At 43.8% G+C, this 16,707-nt stretch overlaps 1 protein-coding gene across 1 annotated transcript in view; it reads right to left on the bottom strand.

The window, feature by feature from the left end:
- IARS (isoleucyl-tRNA synthetase) overlaps window positions 1-16,707 on the bottom strand; it is a gene marked incomplete at its 3' end in the record, with an annotated part of 64,218 nt that overhangs the window by 3,949 nt on the left and 43,562 nt on the right. The window contains exons 13-20 of the mRNA XM_015559822.1: window positions 15,268-15,394; window positions 13,613-13,686; window positions 12,408-12,602; window positions 10,769-10,855; window positions 9,265-9,348; window positions 8,266-8,410; window positions 6,864-6,984; window positions 612-703 (exon numbers count right to left, since the gene is read on the bottom strand). Of these exons, the coding sequence (XP_015415308.1) occupies window positions 612-703; window positions 6,864-6,984; window positions 8,266-8,410; window positions 9,265-9,348; window positions 10,769-10,855; window positions 12,408-12,602; window positions 13,613-13,686; window positions 15,268-15,394 (925 nt within the window). The remainder of the gene's footprint in view (window positions 1-611; window positions 704-6,863; window positions 6,985-8,265; window positions 8,411-9,264; window positions 9,349-10,768; window positions 10,856-12,407; window positions 12,603-13,612; window positions 13,687-15,267; window positions 15,395-16,707) is intronic.

A 16,707-nucleotide genomic window follows, 5' to 3' on the forward strand; every position in this document is an offset into this window, starting at 1 on the left:
AGTTTGGCTTCCTCCATCATGGGGGCAACCAAGCCTCCTGCTTGCTCCATCTCTGTGGCTGCCGGCCGCCATCTTGGTTGGGTTAATATGCATATAGTCACTCTGATTGGCAGGTGGGCGTGGCTTAAGGCATAGTGAAGGTACAGTCAATTTGCATGTTTGTCTTTTATTAGTGCAGATAGAAGATTGTTTATGCATGGCTTAAGTCTTGAGACAGGACTTATTCTTCATACATTAAAAGTCTCCAACATGCTCAAGGAAGAGTTTTATCAATAACTGACCCTCTATAGCTCAGAGTTCCTCTGGAGATCACAGTTGTATATGACATTTGAAAATATTTGCATAACTTGTTTTGGGTTTTAAGAGGTATGCTTAGTTTATTCCTATGTGGCCCTGAGCCTCCCTCCAATATGGCATGTCCATAATTGTGTTCTAAAAATATGCACCATTACTTTTAAAACTTACAGGTCCCTAGCCATCAAATGGCAATAAATAGAGTTAATATGCAATGTAAAAAGAAAAAAATTGCTTCAAAACATTATGGCATTGGGCTGTACTTATTTTCACACTTCCTACACTTTCTGCTCTTCTGAAGAACAGCCTGGACTTACCTTTAATCTTCGGCGGTTCATCCTGACATACCAATTGGTCAGAACATCGACAAACTTGACCAGGCGGGGCACCACAGTATAGAGCCTATAAGCTAAAAGTAAGATCAATCAATCAGGAACTGAGAATAGACTAAGCATTTGGGGTGCTTGGGGAAGGAGTGGACACAAGGAAAGAACGAGTAGCCCTGTTGTCCAAGGGTCCCCATGCTTGTTGAGACAGAATGAACCAAAAGGAAGCAATCACACTGGCTCCTACACTGAGGACATACTCAATGACCGTAAACTGTCTTGGGGTGCACACAACTGCCCTGTGAGCCACTGTCAGTGAGAAAAATGGATATCCTGTATGTGTGGCCAAGAGGCCAACACTGCCCATCACACGACGCCAAGAGGCAGGTTTACCTGGAGCTGTACAGTGCTAGAGCACCACACAGGCCCAACTTCCTTCACTGTGCTCCTCTGTACGTCAACTAAGACTGACACACAGTTTCTCAACCAGAGCAACTCTGTTCCACAGGGGACACTGGCAATGCCTGGAGACATCCTTGTTATAACTGAGCATATGGGTGCTCCACGCATCCGGCAAAGGAAGCCCAGTGATACTTGCTGCTCAACATCATATAACACACAGCCCAGCCCCACCAGAGAACCCACAAGCCCAAGCTATCCTTCATGATGCCACCGAGAAACTTAGCAAGAACCCTGAGTAAAATAGAATAGGCTTTCTGAAGACCAAAATAGGAACATACCTCATTCTACTGCAGTTGATTTATTATGTTTCAGATTTTTTAAAATACAAACTGAAGGATTCTGGCAAACCTGCAAGTTAATTGGCACCATTTTTCCAACAAAATTTGCTCGCTTTGTGTCAGTCATGATTCTTTCAATATTTCAAACTATTTCATTACTATATTTGTTATGATGATCTTGGGTCAGTGGTCGTTGATGTTACTATTGCAACTGTTGTTTTGGGGTATCATGAATTATCACAAAACATTTCAAACTTAATCGATAAGTGTTGTGTGTTCCAATTGCTCTATTGACTGGCCATTCCCCTATCTCTCTCCTGCTCCTCAGGCCTCTCCAGTCCCTGAGATACAACAACATTGAAATTAGGCAATTAATAAAACTACAATGGCCTCCAAGTGCTCAAATGAAAGAAGAGCTGCACTATTACTCCTGGTGAGGATGCTGTGGAGACTGTTGAAATGGCAACGAAGGATTTAGACCAGTGGTTCTCAACCTTCAGTCCCTTTAAATACAGTTCCTCATGTTGTGACCCAACCATAAAATTATTTTCATTGCTACTTTATAACTGTAATGTTGCTACTGTTATGAATCGTAATGTGATCATCTGATATGCAGGATGGTCTTAGGCGATCCCTGTGAAAGGGTCGTTCAACCGTCTAAGGGCCGGACTATAGTTTAAATCTTATTTTGAAGTAAAAAAAACAAAACGGGAACAAATACAATATTTGTATTTGCATGTGGCCCACGGGTTGTAGTTTGAGGACTCCTAGTCAAAGGGGTCGCAACCCACAGGTTGAGAACCGCTGATTTAGAATGTAACATAAACTTAGTTGGTGAAGCAGCAACAGGGTCTGAAACTGACTCTAATTTTGAAAGAATGTCTACTGTGGGTAAAATGCTATCAAACAGCAACCCATGCTATAGAGAAACTGTTCATGAAAGGAAAAGTCAACTGATGCAGCAAACTTCAGTCACTGTTGGCCAATTTTAAAAAATGCCACAGCCTCCACCACCACCCTGATCACTGAGCAGGCATCAAGATGAAGGAAAGAGCCCTGGCCGGGTAGCTCATTTGGCTCCAGTGTCATCCCAATATGCCAAGGTTGAGGGTTAAATCCCCAGTCAGGGCACAGACAAGAATCAAACAAAGAATGTATAAATAAACGGAACAACAAATCAATGTTTCTCTCCCCCATCCTCTCTCTAATATCAATCAATAAATCCTACATAAGAAAAGCCTAATATGCTAAGTGTCTGGTCGTCTTTGTGACTGGTCAACCATTCAACCATCAAAGTGTAATATGCTAATGATATGCAAAGGCCGCTCAACCGCTCACTATGACATGCAATGACCACCAGGGGTAGGTTAGCTTGCTGCTGGGGTCCAGCCAATCGGGACTGAGCAAGACAGGTTGGACACGCCCTAGGGCCCTCCTGCAGTCCCTTCTCGGCCCTGATCGTGCACTAGTGCGGTCCTTCAGCCTGGCCTGTACCCTCTTGCAATCTGGGACCCCTCGGGGGATGTCGGAGAGCCAGTTTTGGCCCAATCCTGCAGGCCACTTCACTCAGGAGGGCGCCAGATTGGGAATGATTGGGCGTAAGCCCGCGGCAGGCACAGTGGGGCCAGGATGAGCGGGAGTGGCAAGTAGGAGTTGTAGGCAGCGCTGGACTGTGGGTTTCGGCAAGATTCTCACAGGCCACCCAGAGGGACCCCATCCATGCACGAATTTGTGCACTGGGTCTCTAGTAAATAAATAAAGGAAAGAACCCACACCAGCAAAACGGCTCCTACTGAAGGCTCAGATGGCTAACATTTTTTAGCAGCATTTTTTGTTGCTGTTAATCCTCACCCAAGTATATTTTTTCCCATTGTTTTTTAGAGAGTGGAAGGGAGGCAGGAGGGAGAGGAGGAGAGAGACATCGACTGGATACCTGCTACATGTGCCCCAATCAGGGGCAGGGAGTAAACCTCAAACCAGGTACATACCCTTAACTGAAATTTGAACCTGTGACCCTTTCGGGTACGGATCTATGCTCTAACCACTGAACCCCACCAGCCACGACAAGCATTAAACTATTCTTTTTTCTTTTTTTTTTAGTAAACTGTTTTTAAAATTAAGGTGTGGACATTGTTTTAGACACAATGCTATTGCACACTTAATACTATTGAGTACAACGTACATATTCAATGGAAATCAAAAAATTCATGTGACTTGCTTTATTGTATACTAGAGGCCTGGTGCACAAAAATTTGTGCATGGGGGAAGGGTTCCCTCTCAGCCCGGCCTGTGCCCTCTCGCAGTCTGGAAGCCCCACAATTGATCACCCCGCAGAGGGAGACCCTGCCCACTTTCCACAGTGCCTCCAGCCAGGTAGCCTGGGCCTCCCTCTGCGGGGTAATTGATCGCCCCAAAGAAGTAGACCCGCCCACCCAGCCAAGGCTCTATGGTGGATTGCCCCCCCCCACCAGAGGAATGTCCCACCCACCTCCCTAGTGCCTCTCCACACCCCCTTCAGGGTGGGAGTCCCCACTGGGGTGCCTGGACAGTCTGGGTGAGGGGCTGAGGGCCATTTTCAGGCTGGCCTGCAACTGAAGCTCCCAGCAACTGCAGGCCCATCCCCGTCCAGTCCCTGGCTGTTTGCACATTCCCAGACAGATGATGTCTATGATCAGAGGCCTACTCTGTAAAGCAAGCAGGTCAAACTCTCAGCCCGTGATCTGCATGCAACCCACAAAGAATATATCTGCGGCTCAGCCAATTTAACCGTATGTAAGAAACGTTTTAATAAAAATTTCATAAATTAATTTTTACAATATCCTATTTTACATAATTATTAATAACAAACTACAACGTTCGCTAATGGCTGATTAGTAGAATCGTGTTGCATTCATTTTCCTTAAGCACCTTACGAGCAGGCACACCATTTCTCTCCACCAATACTAGCAGTGAATATTTTAGCAGCCAATGGCCACGTCATTAGTCTTGAACTGACTTGTTTGGGGTGCGCAACAGGAAATATTTAACTTTCAGAGAACAAGAAAAATAGGTTTAGTTGCGTCACGCTTATTAATTTGTGCAGTCATTCAGTGTCTGGTACATTAATGTTCAAGAAAAAATATTATTATTAAAATGTTCAGTTATTTTGTGATAACGATGACTAATTTATTTTACCCCTTTGTATTCAGCATGTCTCTATGGAAATAAATCAACGTTTCTATGAAAATGGAAGCTTTTTTTGCGGCCCACATACACTTAAACCTTGTTTACTTGGCCCGTGGTAGCCTTTGAGTTTGACATGCTTGCTGTGTCGGCCTGTGGCCTGAAGAATCCTGAGTTCGATTGTGGTTAGGTTGTGGGCTCAATCCCCAGTAGGGGGCTTGCAGGAGGCAGATGGTCAATGATTCACTCTCATCATTGATGTTTCTATCTCTCTCTCTCCTTTTTCCTTCCTCCCTGAAGTCAATAAAGATATATTAAAAAAGAAAATAAAAAAATATTAGAAAAGAAAAGAAAAAGGCCTAAGTTATTCTTAGTGTTCATTACACTTTTCATCTTCCAGGAAGCCATCATAACCTACTTCCTATATTCAGGTTTCAGCTTAGAGAGACAAAGCCTATGGGTAATGAGCACACAGAAGCAGTAGCAACTATCGCTGAAATCACTATAAAAGCATCACGCTTCAAGGATGCTACTTCAGACTCTGTTGACAAGGGAGCTGAGGGCACAAGCTGCATCACACAGCCTGTGTGGAGCACACCTGGCCTCTCACATCTGGCTCTTTCTTACCACTAAGCTGATGTGCACAAGCTGCCTAACCTCTAACACCCAGTCAGACTGGGCACACTCTTCAGGAGGGCAGTTGCCTAAAGATGCAGGAGCCCCAAGCAATAAGCCCCAGCACGGTTTCCCTCCCACTCACATCACTCAGGAGGAGGAAGTGAGTGTGGCTGTAAGCCCTTGTCCTGGGAGCCTGGTGAACTCCACTCAGGAGTCTGCTTCCCACACTCATTTCTATCGTCACTTCTGTCCAACAGCTTGGCAATCATAATGATCCTTATGTTTAAGGGGTGGACATAGTCCGTCAAGATGACTGGTGAGCATGTGGAAATTCCTGGGCTCACTGTCCTTTGTGCCAGGATCAAAGGCACCTACTCCAGTAGGAGCTACACACCAGCTGAGGACGGCAGGCCCCTGCCTGCACCAAAAGGTGGCTTTGCTCCTCGAAACCATGAGCACTGCACCTGCACGGAAGCCCCTGGCACCCACAGGTGCTGAGGGAGGCAGGCCAACCTCGCTAAGGTGTGCAGCACTGGGAAGCCCGCCTACTTCATCAGACCCACCCATCTCAGGTATCTGAGTTAATGCTTTCTAGAATTTTCCACCCTGACTTCCGGTTGTTCCATCATAACCTACTTCCCAACCTCTGTATAAAACCAAATTCATTGCTGTAGGTAACAAATATAGGAAAATGTCTACTTCATTACTGCTTTGCTGTATTTCCTAATTTTTCTAGACTGAACAGGACACTTATTTAATAAAGTAGACTTGAAAATAGAAATTTTAAAAATCTATATACATAAAAGGCTGAGCAACCATCCTACCGGTAGCTATGGTGTGCAATGACCATCAGGGGGCAGACGCTACGACCGGTAGCTAAGACATGCACTGACCACCAGCAGGCAGATGCTCAAGGCAGGAGCTGCTGAGCCACCGTGACTTGGCAGTGGGGTTCTCAGGTGATGCACCCTGGAACCAGAAAAGAGATAGCCCGATTCCAGGGTACATCACCCGAGAGCCACCCTCTTGCAATCTGGGACCCCTCAGGAGATGTTGGAGAGCTGGTTTTGACCCAATCTTTGCAGGCCAGGCTGAGGGACCCTACCTGCCAGAGGGACCCCGCTCATTCCGCAGACTCCCTCTGAGCTGTGGTGCCACCTCAGGTGCAGTTGGCCAGGGAAAGACCCCTGGAGGTTGGCTTCCAGGGTGTGTCCAGCCCGTCTAGCCCAGTCCCGCCCCAATGGCCATCTTCTAATTAATTTCCTTTCAATGTGCACGAATCCATTCACCGGAGCACTAGTAAAAAAATAAAAGACCTACTAACATGTACTACTTAGTGAGTACCTACTACCTACCAGATACTTGAAGTACACGATCTCTATTAGAGCCTTAGAATAACTCTAACCAGGTGTTTTTCACAGAAAGAAACTGAGGTTCCCAGACAAGGAAACAGGCACAGAGTAACCCAGCACTGAGCCTATGAAGGGATGAAGCCACTGGGCATCCTCAGAGATGATCCCCCAGGCCTTGGAATAGCACCTTCTACAACTAGCCTTGACAAAATTATATTTGAGTATTGAAAGAAATAACTATCTCCTGTTCTTTATCTCTTAAAATTTCTATAAAATCTCCATTGTTTATCAATAAAAAGTTAAATATGTAAAGGGCAATCATAAAGATTAAGAGTCCTTAGTCCTGGGAGGAGGGCCAAAGAGAGACACACCTGCCATTTCGGTCTCGAAAAAGGCAATGAGCGACTGCATGAAAGACAGGATCCACTGGTCTGTAATGTTGGCACTTTCTTTAACCGTGTTCTCATTGTAGAGGAATTCCATTTCTTCCTCCTAGGAATTGACAATTATTGAAATATTCTGTTTGCTTGGGGAAATTAATGTAAAGAAATGAGCTGTTTAAAGCACTTAAACTGGAACAGCCAATACCACGCCCCGCCTCCCCCAATCCAGGCCTATTGGCAATCTAAATTTCTAATTTTCAGTAATATTTTCAGGATAAGCTCTAAACCTGGGATATTAAGTCTTCAATTAGTGAATTACATTTTTGAGAGAAGGAGAAGTTAGGAAAAAAATTATTCTTCTGCACCAAAGAATGATTATGAATTGAGAAACATTCCAAAATATTGTCAATAACTATAGGGTATAGTTACTTTAAATCTGAGGGAGGAACGACAGTAAAATTTGCACGCACTGGAAGACTGTCTACAAATTGAAAATGAGCACTGATTGTAGAGCCCGTGTCTTGCTGCCATGCCCAGACCAGGCACCAGATCGGCAGAGGCTGCAAAGTGGCCCTGCCTAAGAACTGTGGGCCCAACAAGGTGGTTGGAACAAAAAGCCAGGAGCACTAGGGACCTGGGGAAAATGACTGCCTTTCTCAAACACAGGGGAAAATGTCCCCTGGGAAGCTTTATTAGCAGACCTAGACAAGCCAGAGGCAGAAGCAGCAAGTGACCGGACTGCTGGAGTGTGATGTTCAAAGCTCAGCTTCCCAAACCTGTTTCTCAGGAAGGAATAACATCCCATGTTTAGTCAACAGTAATTTACCAAGCAATTCTACTTGTAAGATGCTGGAGGTAAAAAGATCAGTGGTACCGGGCCCTAACCCCAATGGAGTCCTGAAAGCTAAGACAGGAGCCTGCGTCATGGAGCAGGAGAGGCAGCTTCTCCAAGAATGTCATGGGCAGCAGGACACTGCTCGGGAGGCATTTTCATATACATCACAATCATTACTTTAAGTCCGATGACCCCAATGAGAATTTCTCTCACTCAGAGGATCAGCCCAAAGGCACCCATGGAGGGCCTTTACTCTGAGACAGTAGCTGACCCTTCACTGGCTCTGCCATGCCCCACCCCCACTGGTTCCACAAGGGAGCGGGACTGGCTGACTACATGAATGTTCAATGTAACTCTTCTACAGGTGAGGCTGCTGTCTGCACAGATGAGCTTGCCAAGGAGCCCCAGTCCCATGCTACTGGCGCAACAAGGACCCCGGATAACTTTACCAATGGCCTCCCAAGTGTCTCTGACCCTCCACACCACAGGGACTGTGCAAACCCAGCTCAACACAGCTGGGAAGGCAGAGCTCAACCACAGCACGGCAGTCCATACCTTCTGCAGCCTCAGGACATTCTGGATGAAGAAGCGATAGGCATTGTACCAGGGGAGCAGCACGTCCTTCAGAACATCGCGAACACCTTCCTCCTTAAAGCGGAGGTTTTCTGCTCTCACCACAGGGGAGTTAATCAGATACAATCTGGAAGAGAAAAATTATACCGAAAAGGAATGTAGACAGTAAACAATTATTATGTGACATTTTGACAGGGCAACACCAAAACTAGCATTTCTGCTACAAAAGGGGTAATTATGAATACTCTTCTCGTGGTCTACTTAAAACTGATAAAGCTCTTACTGTTACATGCATGAGGCCAAGCACATTATAAAAGGAGATGTAAGCCCAGTGCAGGTCACTGGTGGTGGGTGCAGCAGAGCCCAAAGGCATCGGCCAGGCCCTCCTCCCAGAACAATGCAGGCACCAAAGACTCCCCAGGAGCAGCTGTGTGTGCTCTGCCAGGGCAGAGGGCTGGGGGGTTTTTAATTTGAACACTCAATGATCTCTAGATTTGAAAATGTCATCATTATTTAAAAACCACTTTGGGGAGTTTGAGTCAACATCATACAAATGTAGCTCCCCCTGCAGCAGAGATACATTTTTTAAAAAGCAAATTCTAAACCACATCTAAGGAATATGACTAACAGAATGAGAAATGCTTACATAAAAATGACAAACACACCCTAGCTGGTTTGGCTCAGTGGATAAAGCATCAGCCTGCGGACCAAAGGGTCCCGGGTTCAATTCCGGTCAAGGGCATGTACCTTGGCTGCAGGCTCCCCCCTGGCCCCAATCCTGGTCAGGGCTCCTGCAGGAGGCAACCAATCAATGATTTCTCTCACATCGATGTTTCTCTCAGTCTCTCCCTCTCTCTTCCATTCTTTCACAAAATTAATGGAAAAATATCCGCAGGTGAGGATTAAAAATAAATAAATTGATTAAATGTAAAAAAAAAAAAAAGACGACAAACACACACAGGGCAAAGCATGGGCTTTTACCTGAGGGCATCAGCACCATACTTATGGATGATGGAAAGTGGATCTGGATAATTCTTTTTTCGTTTGCTCATTTTCTGGCCATCGCTTGAAAAACACAAGTCAATGTCACAGTTTATCTTTATATATGGTTACAGCTATTTTCAACTGGAACACATAAATGCAAAGGGCATACAGCCAATGTTAAAGTAAAACGATAAAGCTGTCTGTCAGTACCTGTAAGTTTCTTTTTAAATACTGTGTTGAATCAACAGAGAAGCTTCAGGAGAGATGAAGGAAGACATTATAGTGTAACAGTTAAACATACAGATGAGGCATTTACCCTACAGAAATGAAAATCTATAGTGACACAAACCTTACAACAAACTTGACAGCTTTATTCATTGTCAGAAACACTGGAAACAACTGACTTGAGCAGGTGAAGAGTCAAACTCTGGGTCACCCACATGCTCAGCAAAGAAAAGGAAGGAAGCAGATCCACAAGCTCCCCGGGACCCTCCAGGGAGTAACACTGAGCAAGAAAAGCCAATCCCAAAAAGTTATACATGGTAGGATTCTATTTACATAATAGACTTGAAATGATACCATCTCAGAGATGGAGAACAGATCAGTGGTTGCCAGAGGTCGGGGAGGAAGCTGAAAGGGCAGGAGGATGTGACTATAGTTATGAAAAGGCAACAGAGGGACTGTGAGATGTTCAAAAGGAAGGAAACTGGGAAAACTCAAAAGGGGCCTTTGTTATTTTTCACAACTGCACGCAAATCTACAATTCAATAAAAATTTCAACTGAAAATGTGAAAAAGCACAGCCTGCACAGCCAGACTGCCTGGGTACTTGAATTTACCACTTATTTATTGTGTGACTTTGGGCAAGTTACTGAATTTTCCTGAACCTCAATTCCTCAAATGTCAAAAGAGCTATGGGGATTAAGCGTGTGAAGATGTGTAATAGCTCACAACAGGGCCTACTGCCACACCCTCACTGCACATAAAGCTGGGCACCTATGTAAACATTCATAGTTTCTTATTTTATTTATGTTTTACTTTTAATAACTTGAGGAAGTACAGGGAAAAGAAGAATAAGACTCCTATGCAATACTAGAAACCTCTATAACCCATAACTTCCTCATGTTAAAAATAAGACAACAAAAATCTATACTAAAGGTCCAGTGTACAGATTAAATATAAGCTATAAGCAAAAGAACTTTATGAAATTCTAAAAACACACACACATTATTTTATCACTAGAAGATCCCAGAAAAGACCTCCCCTTCCATTAGGCTGAGCTCTCAACCCAGCCCTGCTTCCAAAGACAGAGGGAAGTGGGTGGGAGACGGAACGCAAAAGACGGACAAATGCACAGGAAAGGAGTGGGATGAAAAGAGCAGCAAAATTTAAAAAGCAGAGAAGAAATAGTAGTAACAGAGGGGGGCATACCTGAATTCCTCTATTCACAAAGGAAGGTTAGGGGAATGGAGAACCTTGTCATTACACAGGAGTGCACCTGCCTTGCAAGGACGAGCCCATTCACAATCACATTCCTGAAAGGTGGTTGTCCGAAGAGAGCCGTGGCCAGCACCAGCAGAGTGTAAAACCTGGAAAAAATGTCAAAAAGAAAGAGTTAAACAAAACAAGAACCGGAAAAGAAACCCAGCATAGGGAAAAACTGTGTTTACTTGTTGAACTGAATTTCTATTTTGGATCTGTTATCCTTCTTGATAACCACATAAAGCAAAGGTTCTTAATTCTGATGACTTATTAAGTCATGTCAGGATCACTGAAAAAAATTACACGCAGGACCCACTGCAGAGCAGCCCCTGATCAGAAAATGAATTGCTTTATTGAAAGTGAATAAAGGCCTGGAGCCAGATGTTGACCCAGTGGAGGACAGCACCATCACTCTCCTCGGGAAGCCAGTTGGACAGCTACAAGGCAGAGAAGGTCAGAGAGGAATGGTTTCTCAGGACCTGCCCAAAAGACAAAACTGAAAATCAAGAGATATCACCTAGCACAGGGCCATATGAGAGTCTTATGACAAAAAACGAACAAACAAACCTCTCTCCCCGCCAAAAACAACATATCTCTCATTCAAAAGTCAAAAGATAGATGACAGCAACAGAGGCAGTTTTTATTCTGTTGGTCACGATATCAAATATGTCGTTTATTTTGCTTGCTAGCTTATTCCCTAAAAGAACTGCATCACATCCCTGTAAGCTGTCCTGATAGTGAGGCTCTTGTCACCTCTAATCTGATTTTGAGAACATCCCAGGACATATACTGATGAGGTTGGAGACCGGACCCCATGGCTAACATGAACACCTGACAAGACATCCCATTCACTAAGGACTGCTAACAGTTGCCAGATGTCACCAGTCCTCTGAGAAACTCCCTGGGAAGAGGAGTTTGTGCCTGGTACTGTTCCTACAGATAAATGGATTGGAAGCTGAACATAGCACATCCCAAAACATTAGGCTGGAATTTAATCAGTTTGTGATGACTCCTGCAATTTGTAAAAGCAGAAAACAACACCCAAATTCCTTAAACAACTCCTGTAAAACCATTACTAATGAAAATATAATTAGAACCTGGGCCAACTAAGATCATCCACAAAAAGAAGGTAACTTTTTTATAATTAAGAGGGCAAAGGTATGGCGTTAAATAAGGCACCAGATAAAACCAATACTCAAATCCTCTCCCCATGATCTTTTAAAATCTAGATTTTTTTAAATGTTAATTTTGTAAAGCTAGTCTAACATCTAAGCACATTTCCAAGCATCCCTTTTTGCATTTGTAGTACCTCACTCTTTATCCTGTATGTACTAGTAAATACTCATTACACATTTGAGTAAATGATTTGAAATACACAAGCTATGATCATCACACATTGTTTTTTATCACATTTCCAGTGAAACAAATCTCTATACTCCAAGATGTCAGTGAAATAAATTCTAAAACTATAGCCTACCATGGGAGAGACGCCTATTCAAGACACTAACGGGTTGCTTGGTATGAGGAGCAGAGGGCAGGAGAGCCTCTCTCCCTAACACAGTCTTCCCTGCACATAGCTGATAAAGACCAGCTGCTCAGTAAAGTAGCTGCTAAATAAAATGAAATCAACAAAACACTTAAAAGAACAAAAAAACATACCATCCTCTGGTTTGATCAATGCCTTCAGCAATGAAGTCTGCAGGAAATGCATCTTCAAACTCCTTCTTATTTTCAAATGGATAATGAACTTGAGCATAGGGCATGCTGCCACTCTCAAACCAACAGTCAAACACTTCAGACACGCGACGCAGCAATCCCTTCCCACAGCGTGAAGGGATGGTCAGATGGTCAATGCTAATAAACAAAAACGTGCCATTTCTATTAATTTTAAGCACAACAGAACTTGCAGTTTAATTGCCAGTAGGAAACACAATCTCCTGAAAGCTCTTCATACGAACAGAAATACTGGCAATTATCACAGGCTTTCAGAGAGCATCAGGAGTGCTCGACCTAGAAGGTTGTATACCAGGGGCCCCTGCCATCTAATGCAAGGACCGAAGCCACCCCTCCTCATTATGACACAAGTTATCAACAATGTAATTCAGCAAACTAGAGTTTGATTTCTATATGCAGCTCTAGGATCTGCTAGAGACCACATCTTAACACACTGGGGACAGATCACGAGAATTCTTGCTTCATATTACAGTGTTTTACAAAGTATCATACTTTAAAAAGAGATCAGCTTGTAAGAATAATAAATAACTTCCAAATGCAATGGGTATTTAATTTGAAAGCGTGCCTGTAACATTTATGTAAAACGTTTTTTGTACTCGTTCAATAGAAGCTTATCTGGCCACTGGGTGGAGCTAGCAATGAAACTACTGGTCTGCAGTGTGTTAATGTGCTAAACCAGTGGTCGGCAGACCGCAGCTCACGAGCCACATGCGGCTCTTTGGCCCCTTGAGGGTGGCTCTTCCACAAAATACCACGTGCGGGCGCGCACGTACAGTGCAATTGAAACTTCGTGGCCCATGCGCAGAAGTCGGTTTTCGGAAAGGAGATAGACGAAACAAGTATACAAGACGAGTGTGGATGGGAGAGTTGGAAGGGGTCGACCTCAGCGAACGTACCTTAATCAGATTGAGGACATTTTTAGCAAAGGCCAGCTTAGGAGTACCCTAATTAAGTTAATAACAATGTACCTACCTAGATAGTTTAAGTTTAAAAAATTTGGCTCTCAAAAGAACTTTCACTCGTTGTACTGTTGATAATTGGCTCTGTTGACTAATGAGTTTGCCGACCACTGGGCTAAGCCAAAGCTCTGAATGACAGAACTGACATGAATGACACACTTAGAAACTGACCTCTCTCTGTGGAGATCTGAGACCTTTGTTCCTGACAGTTCTTCAAGTTCTGCCATTGACCCAATGCATACTATCTGTCAAAACAAAGTTAAAAAGCAGGAGTGCTGCAGAGGCAAAGATCACAGGGTTTATTTCTGTAACATTCCTATTTAGTTTTAGAGGTCTCTGATCTTCAGGACATTTACCACCAAAATGGCTAACCCTCAGGAAAGACAGGTCACTCTCTGAAGAAGTGAGCAGACTTCCCTTCCTTGCTACCGACCCCATATCAGAGGAGGCTCTAGATGGAAATTTTCAACATTCACAGCCATCATCTCAACAAGCATTTTTTGAGGGTTTACTGTGTCCAAATCTGCAAAAATGACCAGCAGGAGTGAAATGCCTAGACCAGGGGTGGGCAACCTTTTTGTGAGTGCAGGCCAAAACTAGCAAAATCTCTGACTCAAAATTCTTCTGTGTGCCAACCCTAATTTTTTGAGAACATGTTACGCCTACTTGATATCTCGTAAGGTGTATGTATGTGAAGAATCTTGAAGAAATAATAAAATTCATTCGAGCAACAAAATATGATGATGAAAAATACATTTATTTTTTAATGTATACATGTTATGTAAAATTATTTATCTAAGATGCACCTACACTGAATTTATCTGAAAAATAAAAGTCGCTATTAAGAAAAAAATTGTAAATGGATGATTATAAGAGAGGGTTTCGCATGCCAGCAAAAGTTACTGGCGTGCCATGTTTGGCACGCGTGCCAGGGGTTACCCACCCCTGGCCTAGACTATTACTCTAAGCTAAGGCATCTTGTTTTCTTCCTGGCATTTGAATTTGATTCTTTAAGCTGGAATCTTCTGAAGTGAAAGCTAGAACTAAATTATTGTGCAGAGTCAAAATAGTCCTACTGCAAGATGTCAGAATTATGTCCTGGTAAGGAGGCTGAGATGGGCCCACTGAGGCGCTCCCAAAGGAAGCCATCTGACAGGGCTGCTGGGGCTTCTCCGCTACCTGGAGGCACCCTGGTCTCTTTCCTCGTCCTTCCTAACTGGTCCTGAAAAGCCTTGATTCAGCCACACTGGAAATTTACTGAGGTCCCCGGGCTGCTGTGGCTCATGGCGGCTCTAATGCTCTCAGCTTTCAGTGATGGACAGAAAACCCCATTAAGGGAATACATCTAAAGTCCTACATATAACATTTACATAGACCTAAACTCATATACAATCACTTGGTTTTGTAGGTTAAAGGTCTGGAATGCTTGGGTAATTTTTTTCAATCTTCCTTTCCATAACTATAAGTTGGACTTAACATGCTAGACTTAGTGCAGAGTATCTGTTCTGTTCATAAATAACTCACAAGAAGAAACAGAGATATGAGCAACACAAACAACTTACTGTGTGGCTTCCCTGAGAAAAATGGAAATTACATTCACTTTTACACAAAGGGAAATTGTTAAAAATTGCATTAGAGTCAAAATAAAGTTAAAGCTCTAAAAACATTCTTATTTATGTCATTATTATAGGAAGGAATGAGAAAAAGATGAAATAAGGGGCAAAGACAGAAAAGAAAGAAGCCCTATTCTTCTACCTCATAGTCACATGGAACTAATGAACAAAGGGCCTCAATAAAAATCAACACATGAAGCGCCACAGCCTCACCTCCTCGAAGTCCTCGCTGACCCACAGCGGGATGGGGGTGCCCCAGTATCTGTTTCTGGAAATTGCCCAGTCTCGTGCATCTTTCAGCCAATTTCCAAACCGCTTTTCTCTCACAAACTCCGGGACCCTGGATGAGCAGATCAGACACCAAATCACCCGAGAACATTACTGAGTAAATCTGTGAAGGGCACCTGCATAGGCTTTGCGGACCAGACGCCCTGGAAACGCTGAGCTCACTCCTGAGAGGTGGTTTTCTGCATGGGCAGCACCAGATGGCCCACAGTGGCAGCACCCGCTGTGAATTCATCCCAGTGAAAATGGCTCTTTAGTAGAAAACATCACTGCACCCAGGCTTCCCTCCCATGGCCTCCCCTGGGGGACGGCCACAGTCCTCTCAACAGTCACCACATGCTAGCTAGCCTGGCCCCGCTCCTATTTAGTTTCTGGATCACCTACACAACAGCGCTTTATTTAATTGTAACTCACTGACGTGGGAACCAATCACCTAGAAAATAAGAGTCCGAACAGGTAGGGTATTGGTAGCTGGCTGGTAGATGCCTCCCCAGGCTCACCTGCACATTGTACATTAGGCTCCAGCAATGAGGCAAGTTCCTTAAATGTGCTTCTCACCTCAATGCCTTCACTAGTACTGTGCCTCCTCTGTGATAACCTTCATCTGGCAGAACTCCCATCAGCAACTCCTCCCCCAAATTTTTATTGTCTCAGATTGATAAATGGCACCTATCCTTTGAGGTTCAGCTTTGCAGAAAAACTTAACAAGTTTCAGACCAATAGGGTCCCCTAGTCCTGTATCATAGATGGCAGTTTATAGGCTGGCACCTCCCACAGGATACCCGGACTACGAATATTCCATACCTAGCAAATCACACATTAAGAGAACTAAAGAGCGTTCGAGGTATAAAAATGAAAGAACAGCTTTTACTTGAGAAATCAGAGTCACTTCGCTGGAAAAAAAAGAAAGAAAGCTATAGCCACTTCCTTTAACTGCCCCGAGATGCTCCCCATTCTTCCAAAATCAAATGCAGTCTTTAAGTTCTTATGGGGAGTAAAAAAACAGTGATTACCCTCCAAACTCTCAGTGATAAACATACTTTTGCTATACATAGATCCAGTCTTACTTCACTTTTATAACAGTTGAGTAACACTTTTTTTATGACTGGATATTAGCTAAGAGCTTTTGTCCCCTCAGTGCAGCCAGCCTGAACAAGACCATCACAGTCTGGGAACTCAAAAACTATCAAAAGTAGTACAGCTGATCCTTGAACATGTGTTTGAACAGCAGGAGTCCAATTATATGCCAATTTTCTCACGTGACCCATGCAGTTCAAACCCGGGTTGTTTAGGGTCAACGCCAAGGCTGGGAAATCACAGATGTGGAGAGCCAACTGTTACACATGGATTTTTGATGAGGCAGAGATT

This window comes from Myotis davidii, unplaced genomic scaffold (assembly GCF_000327345.1).
Source record: "Myotis davidii unplaced genomic scaffold, ASM32734v1 scaffold315, whole genome shotgun sequence".
Classification (NCBI taxonomy): Eukaryota; Metazoa; Chordata; class Mammalia; order Chiroptera; family Vespertilionidae; genus Myotis; species Myotis davidii.